Source organism: Anopheles moucheti, chromosome X, assembly GCF_943734755.1.
Source record: "Anopheles moucheti chromosome X, idAnoMoucSN_F20_07, whole genome shotgun sequence".
NCBI lineage: Eukaryota > Metazoa > Arthropoda > Insecta > Diptera > Culicidae > Anopheles > Anopheles moucheti.
In genome coordinates, this window is record NC_069142.1 from 10,236,369 (window position 1) to 10,249,546 (window position 13,178).

The 13,178-nt window shown below is 45.6% G+C and overlaps 1 protein-coding gene across 1 annotated transcript in view; it reads right to left on the reverse strand.

Moving 5' to 3' along the window:
• Nucleotides 1-229: 229 nt before the first annotated feature.
• The window catches only part of LOC128307129 (protein lap4), a 49,738-nt gene continuing 36,789 nt past the window's right edge, over nucleotides 230-13,178 (reverse strand). Inside the window, exons 17-22 of the mRNA XM_053044861.1 lie at nucleotides 10,086-11,651; nucleotides 8,456-8,555; nucleotides 8,200-8,392; nucleotides 5,003-5,209; nucleotides 4,664-4,931; nucleotides 230-3,070 (exon numbers count right to left, since the gene is read on the reverse strand). Of these exons, the coding sequence (XP_052900821.1) occupies nucleotides 1,907-3,070; nucleotides 4,664-4,931; nucleotides 5,003-5,209; nucleotides 8,200-8,392; nucleotides 8,456-8,555; nucleotides 10,086-11,651 (3,498 nt within the window). The 3' untranslated portion in view covers nucleotides 230-1,906. The remainder of the gene's footprint in view (nucleotides 3,071-4,663; nucleotides 4,932-5,002; nucleotides 5,210-8,199; nucleotides 8,393-8,455; nucleotides 8,556-10,085; nucleotides 11,652-13,178) is intronic.

Genomic DNA, 13,178 nt, shown 5'->3' on the forward strand with positions numbered 1-13,178 from the left:
CACACAGCGCTTCGTTACACATTGTTTTTGAGTTAAATAGTTGTTTTTCTTCTTTATTTCGCTTGGTTTACATATTGCCATACCGGAAGGACAAGAGTACAGTGGAAAGGCATGCGGGAGGAGTTGGTTTCCTCTGGCGAGAGAAGCGAGGAAAGGAAAGGGAAGAAGTTTTAATTAAAATACGCACGACATGGATGGCTCCCCAAAATGCTGCACACCTAGACACACACACGCCCAAAAAGGAATGGAGGCGTTGGTTCCGAATTAAAATAAAAAATTAAAATAAAACAAATTGTTAGTGCTTCCCCTAAAGCCTTCCATGTTCACGTACCCATACACACAAAAACGGCATATACACATACACACTCACATGTTTTAACTTCCTGTTTTGTCCCTTTCACTATCCTACGTCTTCTTCTCGCCCTTCTGTGACTCCCTCCCCCCTTATCCAACTTCCTTCCGCATCGCGCCTCTGTCACTTCATGGGCTCCGTTTTAACTACTCTAAAATATAATAAAACCTTGTGTAAAGCAATATCAAAATGAAGCACTTGTAAGGAGTTTTGCAAAGCTATAAGTAAGAATCGAAACAAAACAAAAAAAAAATAAAAAATCAGAATTCATGTGTGCTTCAAACAATGCATCAATACGTCGCGATAAATAACTATGTGGAGATACAAACTTTATGATAAAATACGAAAACAGAAAACTGAACCGTTCTCGTTAGATGATCATTATTGCAACTGGAAAATAAAAATGTCTACCGGTAGTGGGGCGGGAGTATGCGTAACGTAAACTAGGCATTATTGCGTATAAATTAAACGAGGTTCATCGACAAAGCGACAACGTACGAGGAATTATTAAAAAAATGAAACAAAAATTGGGAAACATAATTATAAGAATTGTATCGGCAAAAAAAAATAATATATCTTAATTCAAAAGCTGCACCTGCACTGGCTGTCCCCCGTTTTCGTGTGTTGTTTTACTACCTCCGTTTCCTTCGCCCCCAGGTGTGGTGTATTTGTGTGTGTGTGTGCAAACACACACACACCTAAATACACAGACATGGAGTGATTTCAATGATTGTACAGACAAGTTTCATGAGATATCGGTGGATGCGAGCATGTAATCGGATTTCATTCTGGAAGTTACAGCGTTTTACAGACGTTTAGAACTGCTCTACAACCGATAGAGCCGTCTGTTTAATGCAGTTGTTGGTAAACAGCATCATTCTAATATAGCGATAAACTTTTCCAACAACAAGGGAATCTTTTCAATATACTGGTTTAGTAATAAGAGAATTGTTGAAAGACTGCTTCGGTGTGCATCTATTCATCCAAGGATGCTATCCAGCTTTTTTGATTGAATATCTTACCAATATTACTCTTGCTATTACGAAACCTCAATATAGAAAGAAACATTGTAGTACAAAGAGTCTTTCGTATACATCTTTATAAAGGAGTTATTCAAATCACTATACAACTATCAAAAAATTTAATCATCCTTAAACATTCATAAATTCTTAAAGATGAATTATCATGGATTTGTCGAATTAAACATCAAACAAAACGTGTTTCAATTATATGTTCGCACACATCAATATCTCGCTGCTCATGTCTATACTATCGTTTGACATCTCTGTATATAAGCGGAGGTGATTCATTTTGATTTCTCTCTCTCTCTCTCTCCTTATCTCTATTTTTCCTTCTTACTATCTCTATCTAGGGATGTTGTTAAAATAAACCTAAAAACTCACTGCTGTCTCACGAAGAGGGGAGATAATTGCATCGACTTCCCTTTACCCTCCCCCCCTCAGTTATTAAAATCGTTTACATTTAGCTAAGAAGGAGCGTCGACCCGGTCAGCTCTTGGAAGATCCATCCCCACTGTCACACGTCGATGATATATTACTTTTTCTTTTTGCCCTTTCGCTTCTTGCGCTTGTTGCTGGCACCACCGGTCGCGAGGTTCGTTGCGGACGGGACGGTATTGTTGGTGGTGGTGTTTGTGGTGGTTTCGGTCGACCCGTTGGTCGTTTGGCCAGTAACGCGGCTCGGTACCGTTTCCTCGTCTCCCTCATCGTCGTCCTCATCATCAGCAGCGGCACTATCACGCACCGTCACTGGCTCGACCGTACCGACAGCCACATTACCGTTCCGCTGATCGTCCACCTCGTCCTCCTCTCCCTCCTTTTCGTCGTCGTCTTCCTCGTCGTCGTCACTGCCGAACACGGCCTTTAGCTTTTCCGAGTGCAGCGTCTGATGGTACAGCTGCCCCGGTCCGGAATGGTTATCGAATGCGGGCGAAAACCGTTCCGCGTTCGGGTTCGTGATAACCTCGCAGTCACGATACGCCGACGACACGTTGTCGTCTAGCAGCTTCTGCTGGTACTTCCGTTGCTGCTGCTGCTGCTCCTGAGCCAGTTCGCTCTGGTGGGTGTAGAAATCGTTGATCAGTCGCTCGCGCACCATAAACACCGTCCCGATGGCGCCCGTTTTCTCCTCGTACCGTTCCGGCACGTCACCCTCCTCATCGTCCAACTCCGCATCTTCCGCTTCCTCCGCTTCCTGCGCCTGTAGGGCGATGATTTCGTCCTCCGTGAGGCTTTTGGAGAGGTTTTGCCGTACCTTCTCGTTTTGCTTCAGCTCGCGCAGCACATGCTTCATCTTGTCGTTGATTGACTCGTACGTTCCGTGCTCGTACGCGTACCGGCCGTACTCGACTGGTGCGTTCGTTGTCGGTGCTGCCACTAGTGAATCTTCCTCGCCGTACACCACATCGCTGTAGCGGCCGATCGCAATATCGTTCGGCTGACCATCACCGGTCAGCATCGGGTTAATCACTTCGACGATCGTTTGCAGCTGGATCGGTTCCGGTTCGGCGATCGCCGCTTCTTCCGCTTCCACTTCCCGCCGCTGTTCCGTCTCATTCCCATCCACCCACCGGTGATGGTGACCGTCCGGCTCGGTGACACCATTGTTCACGTCCATCTTTCCACCGTCGCGCTCACTGTCGCCGGACGAGGAGTCTTCCAGCTCGAACATAATAATCTTTTCGCGCATCGTTTCCACCTAAAACAGTAACAGGAGAAGGAAAATTAATTTTTAATACCACCAAACACTCTGAACGTCAGTTGGGGGGAAGAGGAAGTGCAAATATCTAAGGGCTAAGGGCAAGTGGCGATCAAACGAATAACAAAACACGTGTGCGGATGTTTGCTGAAAAAAAGGTAAATAAAAGAAAACGAAATATGACAGCGCAAGACAAAAACCATTCTAGAGCAGCTGCAAGGGATAGGAGAGGATGCTTACTGTCATGTACTATTTGCCAGGAATCTTCGCAAAAAAGGGGGACTTAGTACATGACAACATACATCACTACTCATAACCTTACTAAATGGGTTAGTCTGCTTCTACACTAATGCTAACGTATGCATTAAATAAGATGGACTGTTTTGATCACTTTTTATTCGAATTCTAGAGCACCCTACAGATCTTTCCTTCAAAACGTAAGACGTTCTGGGATTTGTTCGTAACATGTTTTCTAGAAGGTGACGTCTATGTCAAGAAATATATTGTGTAGTCTTTTAATTTGACTCCGTCTCAGACGTCAGATACATAAATAGATCATTAACAGATCACTACAGAAGAGATAGACTGGTTCGAATAGAAGATTTACCGAAGTCTGCCAATGAAATCCCTGAAAGTTATCGAACAGAGCTGCTTTGGGCAAACATTAATAGTTGCGAGGACAAAACGAAAAGCCCTTCCTTAACTAAAGCAGGTGGTCAGCTAGTGTACAACTATTTCCATCCTCAATACATCGAACAATATTTCGCCAAGTTGCTATTGGAGTTCAGTCCACATTTTCTAATGCATACGTTACATGCTGCTCGCAATTGTGCGGTTGGTTTTGTACGGAAGGACACGTCCATGGAAGCAGGATTTTGCACAGGTTCTACCCCTAAAAGCGTTCATTATCTGCCTTGACTAACAAAATACAACTACGACAACACATGCTCTACGGTGTGTAACGGTGTGGCGCATACGCTAATATGGAATGGGGGGAGGTGTTGTAAAGTTTGTGCCAGACGAATGTTGTAACATTTTGTGCGTGTGCCATCAGCGCACCGGCCACCTCTATGCTAACCTCTGTTTCGATGACCTTCTCAATGTACTCTACCGTCCGGACGCCACCGCCCGGTGCCTCCTCCGTCCGGCGTGTCACCTTCTCCTCCACGACCTTTTCCGTTTCGCGCACGACGACTTCGCTGCCCGGGCGCGACTTGACGGCGAGCCGTGGAAAGCGCTGATGCAAACGGTCACCGCCATCTTCCTCGCTGCTGCGTCCCTCATGGTGTCCGTCGTCGCTGACCGGCTCACGTCCCAGCTGCTAGGGTTATGTGGTGTGAGTATTGTTTGGGAGTGGGGGAGTTTGTATGTGGTATTTGGTATACGGTTAAAATACATCGAGCACGAGAGTTGGTTGGAAAGGACACGCAGGGGAGGTATATCTCACATTCAGTAGTAGTTTTAAAACACACGCACACACACGCGCAATCCGGTGTCCTACGCACTAGCAAGTTAATTGAGCCGTCCTGGCAAGAATATCTCCACCGGGGCAGGAAAGAGAAAACCTACAAAAGGGGAACGGTAGAACCTTACCTCATCGTTGCTGTTGGGTGACGATGCTGCTTCAAACGGCAGTGGGGACTGTGCTGGTGACGGTAGCGATGCGTTACTGCTGCCAACCGGCTGTTCGGCCTCCTGTGGCAAACCACCTGCACCGCCCTCGCTAGCGCTGCTCGCATTCATCGTCGACTCGTCTAGCTGTCCGGCGGCACTCATCGTTTGTATCATAATCAGCGCCTGCAGGGCATCGTTTTCGAGCGATTTTAGACGCGCCTGCCGCCATGCAGCTCGTTTCTGTGCCCTAAAACAACCAACAAATCGTATCGTTTAGTATATTCGAGTAAGCATCAAGCATCTTAGTATCTGTCTTACCGTAGGGCGCGGATCTCGGACGGACTCAGCTTGGACTCGTCGTACTCCGGCGGCAAACAGTTGCTGGCACGGGCTCGCTTCTCTGCATTCGCGGTACGTATCGGGATGCGGCTCATGGGCGTTTTGGCGAGTGGTGACGATGCCGCCAGCAGTGAACCAACCATCTTCTGCTCCTCACCGGTACTGTCGCGCCCCGTCAGATCCTCTCTGCGGATCCGTTCGATTGCGCCGTTGTTGCGTTGGTGACGAATGTTTTGTTTCATTCGAGTATTTTATTTTGGTTTTCGTTTGTATTTGTTTTTTTTTTTTTTAATGCGATACACACCGACGAGCGTTCACAATTATTTGTGGTAGGCATTGTTATAGAAGGGGTGAGATTGAGGTTACATATCCAGAGATCAGTTAAAAATGTTCGCAAGCGTACGCGCGTGCTAGGTAGGTTTTTGCGCTGAGCACATGGAGAAATCTTTTCAGGGGATGGTGAAAAGGTGGAAAGACGACGGACTGTTGGCCAGATTTCGCTGGATGCCAGTGGGCAGAATATTGCACTGTGATGCTTGTTTTGCTTTGCACCCAATGGCATCCAACCACCGTTCATTTTCCTCACCAACTGGGTGTACCAAAAAAAAAAACAGCCAAAGACTGCTGAAATCGCTCAACGGATTCTCTTTTTAAAAAACCGGGGATGATTCAGTTTACAATACGCGCTCGAATACTTAAGTGTAAGTGGTGGGCCTTGCTAAAAGCTACGCAAATGTTTAAGTTGTTTGGTTTTCTTTACAGCTATATTAAATCCGAGTGTAATGGTAAATAAATAGTAGGTGAAAGATAGAGGGAAAGCGCAAGAAGTAGATGAAACTTACGAGCCCACAGTATATCCGAAACAACGAAAAGAAAAGGTGGCAAAGAGTAAGTATAAGAGAGCGTCTTCTAACGCGAGCGTATTACACTGCCGCCCGGGTTTTGTGTTACACACCCTAACCCTTAATATTATTAGATCGAGTAGAAAAGGTAGAAGAGGTGTATCCGTGTTGCAATGTAGGACATAATCAATAGAAAAAAAAAACCATGATAAAAGAAATAGAGAGCGCATTCCAAGCATTACAATAATTAGTTTTATTATTTATCACTTTGAAGATGTGTATTTACAAAAACAAAACGAAAAAAAAAACACATAAAAACAATCAAGTGTACACGGACAGAGGGCCTGTATACGAGATATACATTAAGATTAAGAAGAGTAACTAGGATAGTACTAAACGTTTTTGTTTTGGTTCCCGTTTCTGGTCGTTGTACTTTACATAAAGGGAAATGAATGGAAGGATGGAAAGGGAGAGGATGTTATGTAAAAATACATTTATCATACAATAATCAGCACACACAAACACAGAAAAGAAGAAAAACGATTGGAAGTTTTTTTTTGTATAAATTCTTTAAATGCTTTAAATGTAAGGGAATTTTCGTTTTTAAATTTAAACTAAATTTAAATAAAATATGAACATGAATACAGCTGCACATATTCATCTGTGCGTTTCAAGCGATAATGCCCAGTTGTCCCGGTACACAAGCGGTACACTTGTTGCAGGACGTTTACTACAAAGTAAGCTGTCATTTGAATAAAATGGTTATGCTTCCTGTCAACTCATTCCTCGCCTGCTTCCTCATTAAGGATACAAAAAAAAACATAGGTACAATTAAGATCTAACTGGTTTGAAACAGTTACAAACACTAATGCCGCACGTTTTGTGTTGATGCGTGTGCGTCTCACATGACAGAACCAAGATCGTGCTCACCGCGGGAGCAACATACAAGGTTAGGTTACGAAAAACAAAATGTGTAATTAAAATTATGCTAAAAGCACTAACAGTGTACCTTCGTTAACAGAAACAACACTTACTAAGACAAAGCTGGTTTTTTGTCAAGGTTAAGTTTGATTCCGCTTTATCCTATCCTGCCTGTTCGTGTGTTTTATGTTTTCTTTGTTCTGCTTGAATGATCCGCTTTTTTTGCTTTGTTTCTAACTAACACATTAAAAGGGTGTATACAATTGTTAGCTTCGTGTAAAAGAACGGGAATGTACGGTGGAAATGAAAAGAGAAATGATCTTAGCTGCGGCACGTTAACGAGCGGGAATATAAGAGAGATAATGCACACATACACGTATACGGCAATACGGAGAAGGTAGGCAGGGCTTCCCCCAAAACCCCCTTCGCTCTTCCCAAGCTCGCTTTCTTCCGGGAGGGTGGAATGAAGGGGATGGCTAGGAAGGGAGGCGAATGGATGGAGTAGTATGGTGATGTCCGACCAATATTGCTTACGCACACCACATCACCAACGCAAGGACCTTAACATACGCAGGGAAGGGAGTGGTATGGGCGACAGGGGTTGGGGGTTGTTGGAAGCATTTGGTGTTAGTGCGCCGGAGGCTGGTAAGGGGGGTGTGGTTCAGTTTGTTTGCTATGTTCTCTATCACGCTCAATGATAGCGTCAATTTCTGCCAACGGGTTCCTGGAGGAAGTACAAGGTGAAATGGTTAGGATAATATCAGCATGACGATTACAAAACTTAATCAAGGGTAAAGGCGCGAGAATGCCCAATAGAATATATCTAGCTTTTCTTTTTGAGTTTTTGATTAGTAGTCTAGTGTTATTTTCGAGCGTAATAGATAGGAATAGTAACAGAAGATGATATGACATCCGTCAATCCGGAATGAAAATCGAAAGTAAGATGTGGCATCTACAAGCGGAATAGACGCAGACAGTAGTAGCAGCAGTAGAAGTAGGAGTAGTAGTAGTAGTAGTAGGTTGTAGTGGGTGTACAAACTACTTTCCCACGGGTTTTCTTTTTGGTTTTAGTTGGGTTTTGTTGTTTTGTTTGCCTTCAAACGTATTCTACGAATTTACGATAAGTGCGACACTAGATACGAGATAGTGAGTGAGTGAAACAAAATCATACACGACTACTAATACTACTTTAAAAAAAAAGAAGGCACTCTCCACTTTTTCACATCAGCTCGGTTGTAGCAGTTGGTTACGGTCAATGGTAAGAGAACCCTTTACAAACGGTTCAGAAGAGGAGGGGGGGTTTTCATAGCGCTCGCCATTCGTCGACGTTCAGGTTCACGTGCGATAGCGCTTGGTGCTACGCCACAGACGGACAACCCGGACGGAGCATGGTAGCATCACTCCAGTACGTACCTCATGTTATTATCGTTAATGTCCGACTTGTCGCCTGTCGGACAATCGCCCCCATCCGACCGGTCGTCTTCTTCATCATCGCCCGCACCGAAACGCTGGTGCACCCGGTCCTTGCCGAGCGTCGCAATTTTTCGCTCCTCTTCCTGTCTCAGCTTTTCTACCTCGTCTTGCGATAGAAAGGAGAAGACTTTATCTAAAAGGGGAAAAAAGCGCATGAGTGGGCTATTATGTGTTGCTTTAGGGCGGCAGGGCTTACCTGATTTCGGTGTCGGTTTCTGCTGATCTTCCATGGCGTTTTCAAAGAATCGCTTCTTGTCGGACACACTTTTCGGTGTCTTCGGCCCTAGCGGTGGTGACTGTGGTGGAGTAAAAACGGTAATAAAAGACATACATTTAGTACGAATTAACCAAATGGCGAGGGAGATTCTAGCGATTATTTCTGTGTTTGCCATCTCGTGGAAAGATGGCGAGATGGAAGCGTCCCCGGTATGGTTGTGCTGCAGGGGCTGCTTCCGGTGCGAGACTTCCAATCGAACCGGGCAGATAAAGGGCGAGAAGAAGATCTCCGCTAGGAAAGGGTGCCACCATTCCCTTAACCGGTGCCGTCGGGCTGTCGGTCGCAATGCTGTTTATTTGAGACGACTTAAAAACTTCAGACATATTGATTGACACGACAAGGAAATATAGAAACGGATGTTGGTTAAAGTATCCTTTGAAACCCCAAAAAATCGGTGTCGGTGAATTTTTAAATTTTGATATAACATTAATGCACAAGCAGAACATAAACCGAATAGAAAAACCAAAAGTTCATGCACAGATTCGCAGAGATCCAAAACAGATTCAAACGGATCCTAAATTCTATCGTTTGTTTGTTTGTTTTTTTGAGGTTTTTTAGCGGCTTAATAATAATAAAATTAGCGGCTCGAAATATATTGTTAGAAGACGTACACAGAGAAAAAAAAAAGAACATTTAAAAGATTAAAAACGAGTAACGCTATCAATGCAAATAAAACGTTGTTGAATTAAAGTTTTGCTTCAACCTGACTGCTTCTGTACGACCGCCATTTATTCGAATAGGAGAAAGCAAGGACATTTATAATTAAGTACGGGTTTTAGTTAGTGTAAATAAAGAGAAAACAAAGGTTATGCAACTACTATAAATGTTTTTACTGGGCTAGTGCTACTTCCGTGTGCTATTTCGTTGTGATGCAGGGATGCTGATACTACACTCATGCACTCTAAGTGTTATTACTTTGGAAGGATGTGATTTTTACATTAACTTCTACAATTTAAAATTAGTGTTTTTCGTTCTCGCGTACACCACACCAACTCGCACGGCCGCATATTAGCTACGGATGAAACATTCCGGAGTAGTAGGATGGGGATTTATAAGTCAACACGAACGATTAGTGAGACACAGCGCCATCGTCTCTTTGCTCCGAACAGAGCGCCTGAAAGGTAGGCGTAACGGTACGTAACGGTACGTAACGTAACGCAACGTAGGATGTGGAGCTTACTGTTTAAGGTTGTGTGTGTGTGTGTATGATGGAATGATTAGTTTTCTTTTGCACAGTTTTCCTGTTAGCTTTATCCCCGCATTATTTCGTGAGGTTAGCAGACGACCTTTCAGCTGTTGGTTTTGTTTTTATCTTGCCCACTTTGCCCAAACCCCGCTCTTTCACACGCCAAATATATATATATGTGCAACACTCGTGCGTGTGTGCGTGTTATTTATGGCTCTCCCTGTCCGTCTCATCAATCCATGTGTGTAACCCGTTGCATCACACGCAGGTGCGAGGAGTGGCCGTGGGTTAAGACGGTGCGTGCGATGAGTGCTCTGGAGCTGCCGATCGGGGTGCGCTTAGAAGCCGTATCGAATCACTCACCGGCATCAGTATGGGGGCGGTGATCGTGGACGGGTGATGTACGGAAGACACGTATGTACCGACGGTGGACGTCCCCACCCGCGTCGGGATGCCACTGTACGGCAGAGGGTAGGGTGCGGCGGTGTAGGGTAGGGAAGGTTGGCTGCCTGTTGCCGGTGAGACGATCGGCGCATGGCTGACCGGTACCGAGCCGGACGCGTACGTGTAGATGGTGTGCTGCGGTGTGGGTAGTTTGGTGTAGTGTACGGGCAGGATCTGTACCGGCGGGTAGATCTGCGGCAGATGGTATCCAATGTCGGGTGGTGGTGGTGGGGGCGCAACGGCCATCTTGGTGAGGTGGTGATGGCGGTGGTGATCGTACACACTGCCGGGAACATACTGGGACGATGCCGGCAACGGTGACACAGGGACGGACCCAGCATCGTACAGATACGGGGAAGGCACACGGCCCATTATCTCGCCGGTATGATGGTGGTGGTGCATGGTGTAAACCTGCTGTTGGTGGAGTTGTTGGTGGTGGTGCTGTTGCGGTTGCTGATGCTGCTGTTCGTGTGCGTACTGTGCCAGCAGCTTGTTGCGCACTTCGTTCTCTTCCAGCAGTACCTGCCGGTGTACCTCGTCCGGTACGAGCAGGTTGTTCGGTGTATTCTCGTGCACGAACTGTGCCGTCCGTTTGATGGGCAGGGTTTCGTACCTGGCCGGAAGCACCTCGACCCGCTCGGGGTGTCTTACCGGTCCGGTCACACCACCTACCACCACCTCCCGGATCGTGTTCGTCGCGGAATCGTGCTCGTACTCTACCAGATCACCCTGCCCGAACTCTTCGTGCAGTTTACGGGCCGCTTGGTTGCGCACAACTTCTGCCCGACGTATCTGACTCTGATCTGCTGCACCGGTACGATCGTTCACCTCCGACGGTTCCGGCTCCCCGTACGACTGTCCATCGCCCGATGCATCCGTGTCGGAGTCGGTGTCGGAATCCGTGTCGGAATCAATATCCGGATCGGAATCGATGTTCGCCACCATTACCTTCGACGTGGGCGGCACTCGGTGCTGCTGGTGCTGCACGACTTCCGGTGTCGAGCTGTTGCTACGGTTCGTGGAGGAAGACGACGGACTGCTCGCGCGCAATATACCCTTGAGGTCGGGCGTCGGCGAGGGACCCGCGAATGCGGCCCGCGCGTGATGGAGCGCCACATCGAACCCGTGCGTCTCTTCGTGCAGATCGAAGCTAACCGATTTCCGGTGCGCTACGACGTGTTCCTTCGTTTCGGGTTTTGCCGTTGTCGGTGGTGGCGGTGGTTTTGTTGTCGGAGGTTGATCCGTATCGGTGTCGGCCGGCTCTACCACTGTTTGTGCGGTGTGGGTGGCAGAACCTGCCGACGCTGTGGTTGGTGGTGGTGGTGGCGGTGGTCGATGGGGTCGTACAATCTTCTGCACGCCCTTCGTATGGCTGTAGTTAGTATCGACAGCGGGGTTCACTACAGTGGTGGAGGAGTTAATTGAGGAGATGGGAGGTTCGTTCGCATGCGACAACAACCGTACACTTCCGTAGCGGCGTTCGATCTACAGAGTTTACATAGCGCGTGGTACGTCAGGGATTGTTTTGCGGTTGGATTTTTGTTTGTTTGATATTTTTGGGTTGTTTTTTTTTAAATTGTTTACGAGATGGAGACGGAGGCGAGCGCATATGCAAAAAGAGAAAGAGAGAGAATATGAGAATAGGGATGTACAGGGATCGGGAGGAACGAAAGGGGGATTTGGGTAGCAAACTGGCAGCGAATGCGGGATGATACACCGGCAACCGGAAGCGTGTGTGATGGGGTTGGAAGGAAGGGAGGAGCAAATGCACTGCTTCGAACAGGATTGTTGGCAGCAAGGAATAACATAAACCATAATTTGGCGTATAGGTGAGCGGGAAGAGGAAGGGCGGCAGGAGTGGAGTCGTGGAGGTTAAGGGTTGTACCTTTAGACCATATGAAGAATGTCCCTCAGCTATTGAAGTTCTTTGGAAAAGCTGATTTTTGTTCCAATAATTCCAACCTAATGTTCGAAAACTGCTTGAAGAGTTACTTTTCTGGATAATTCTTCATAGTGTCTAAAGCTTTTGTTTACGTTAAGCTTTATTGGTGTTAGTGGTTACAAACCGAATGGCTATGCGGACGATATGACAAAAAAACCGTGCCTTATCTCCAAAATGGGTGAGAGGAGCTTTACTGGGAACATCAAATTAACGAATTTATTAGCCTTATTTACAGATTACTCAGTTAACTCCTACCGACTAAACGATGTTACTTTTTTACAAGTACAGCTAAATAACCCGAGCAGAAAAAATGAAATCCTAATAATATATTTTACCATAACACACACACACATACCAACATAGTAGTTAAGCATACCTTCTACCCAAGTCTCATGATGACGGGCGGTGGATTTTTAATTTTGCAACATATTAAAAAGTACAAAAATCGAGCAAAGAACACACACACAGAAACAGCGAATAAATTTACAAACACAAACAGGTTTTGGACAATTTAAAAGCTTTACACACATTAGTATAACCTGTTGCTTTTACCCACCCGAGAAAGGATCATTATATAAACAGCGAACAACAGCGATAATTGGATCAGTAAGAAAATGCACATCGGATCATTTAAGCTACGTAATGGCGACCCTTTCAGCCAAAACAAAAAAAAAAACAAAAAACGGAAGGATGTGCATTTGATAACGTACAGAAAAACAGAGCAACATTGCGTGAAACGGCATATAATTACCAATCCGTACATTCAGCGGAGGCTTTTCCCTACCTCCATTTGGCCTAAAGGTTAAGCTTCCTCTTCAATTTCTCTCTCTCTCTGTTTTCAGTGATTTTCCTTACGGTGCGCGGCTATAAAAACTTTATTCAAAATTGAAAATTGTGTAGAGGACAGTTACGTTTTTAAAACATAAATGAAAAACAAAACTGTCGGCAAACATAAAAAATCACAAGAAAATGCAACAATCTTGGATACGGCGCCTTGAGTGCTATGTTTATTGGGAACGTAACAGAAAGGGTTACTTGCGTGTCCCACATAACGAAAAATAAAAAGAAAC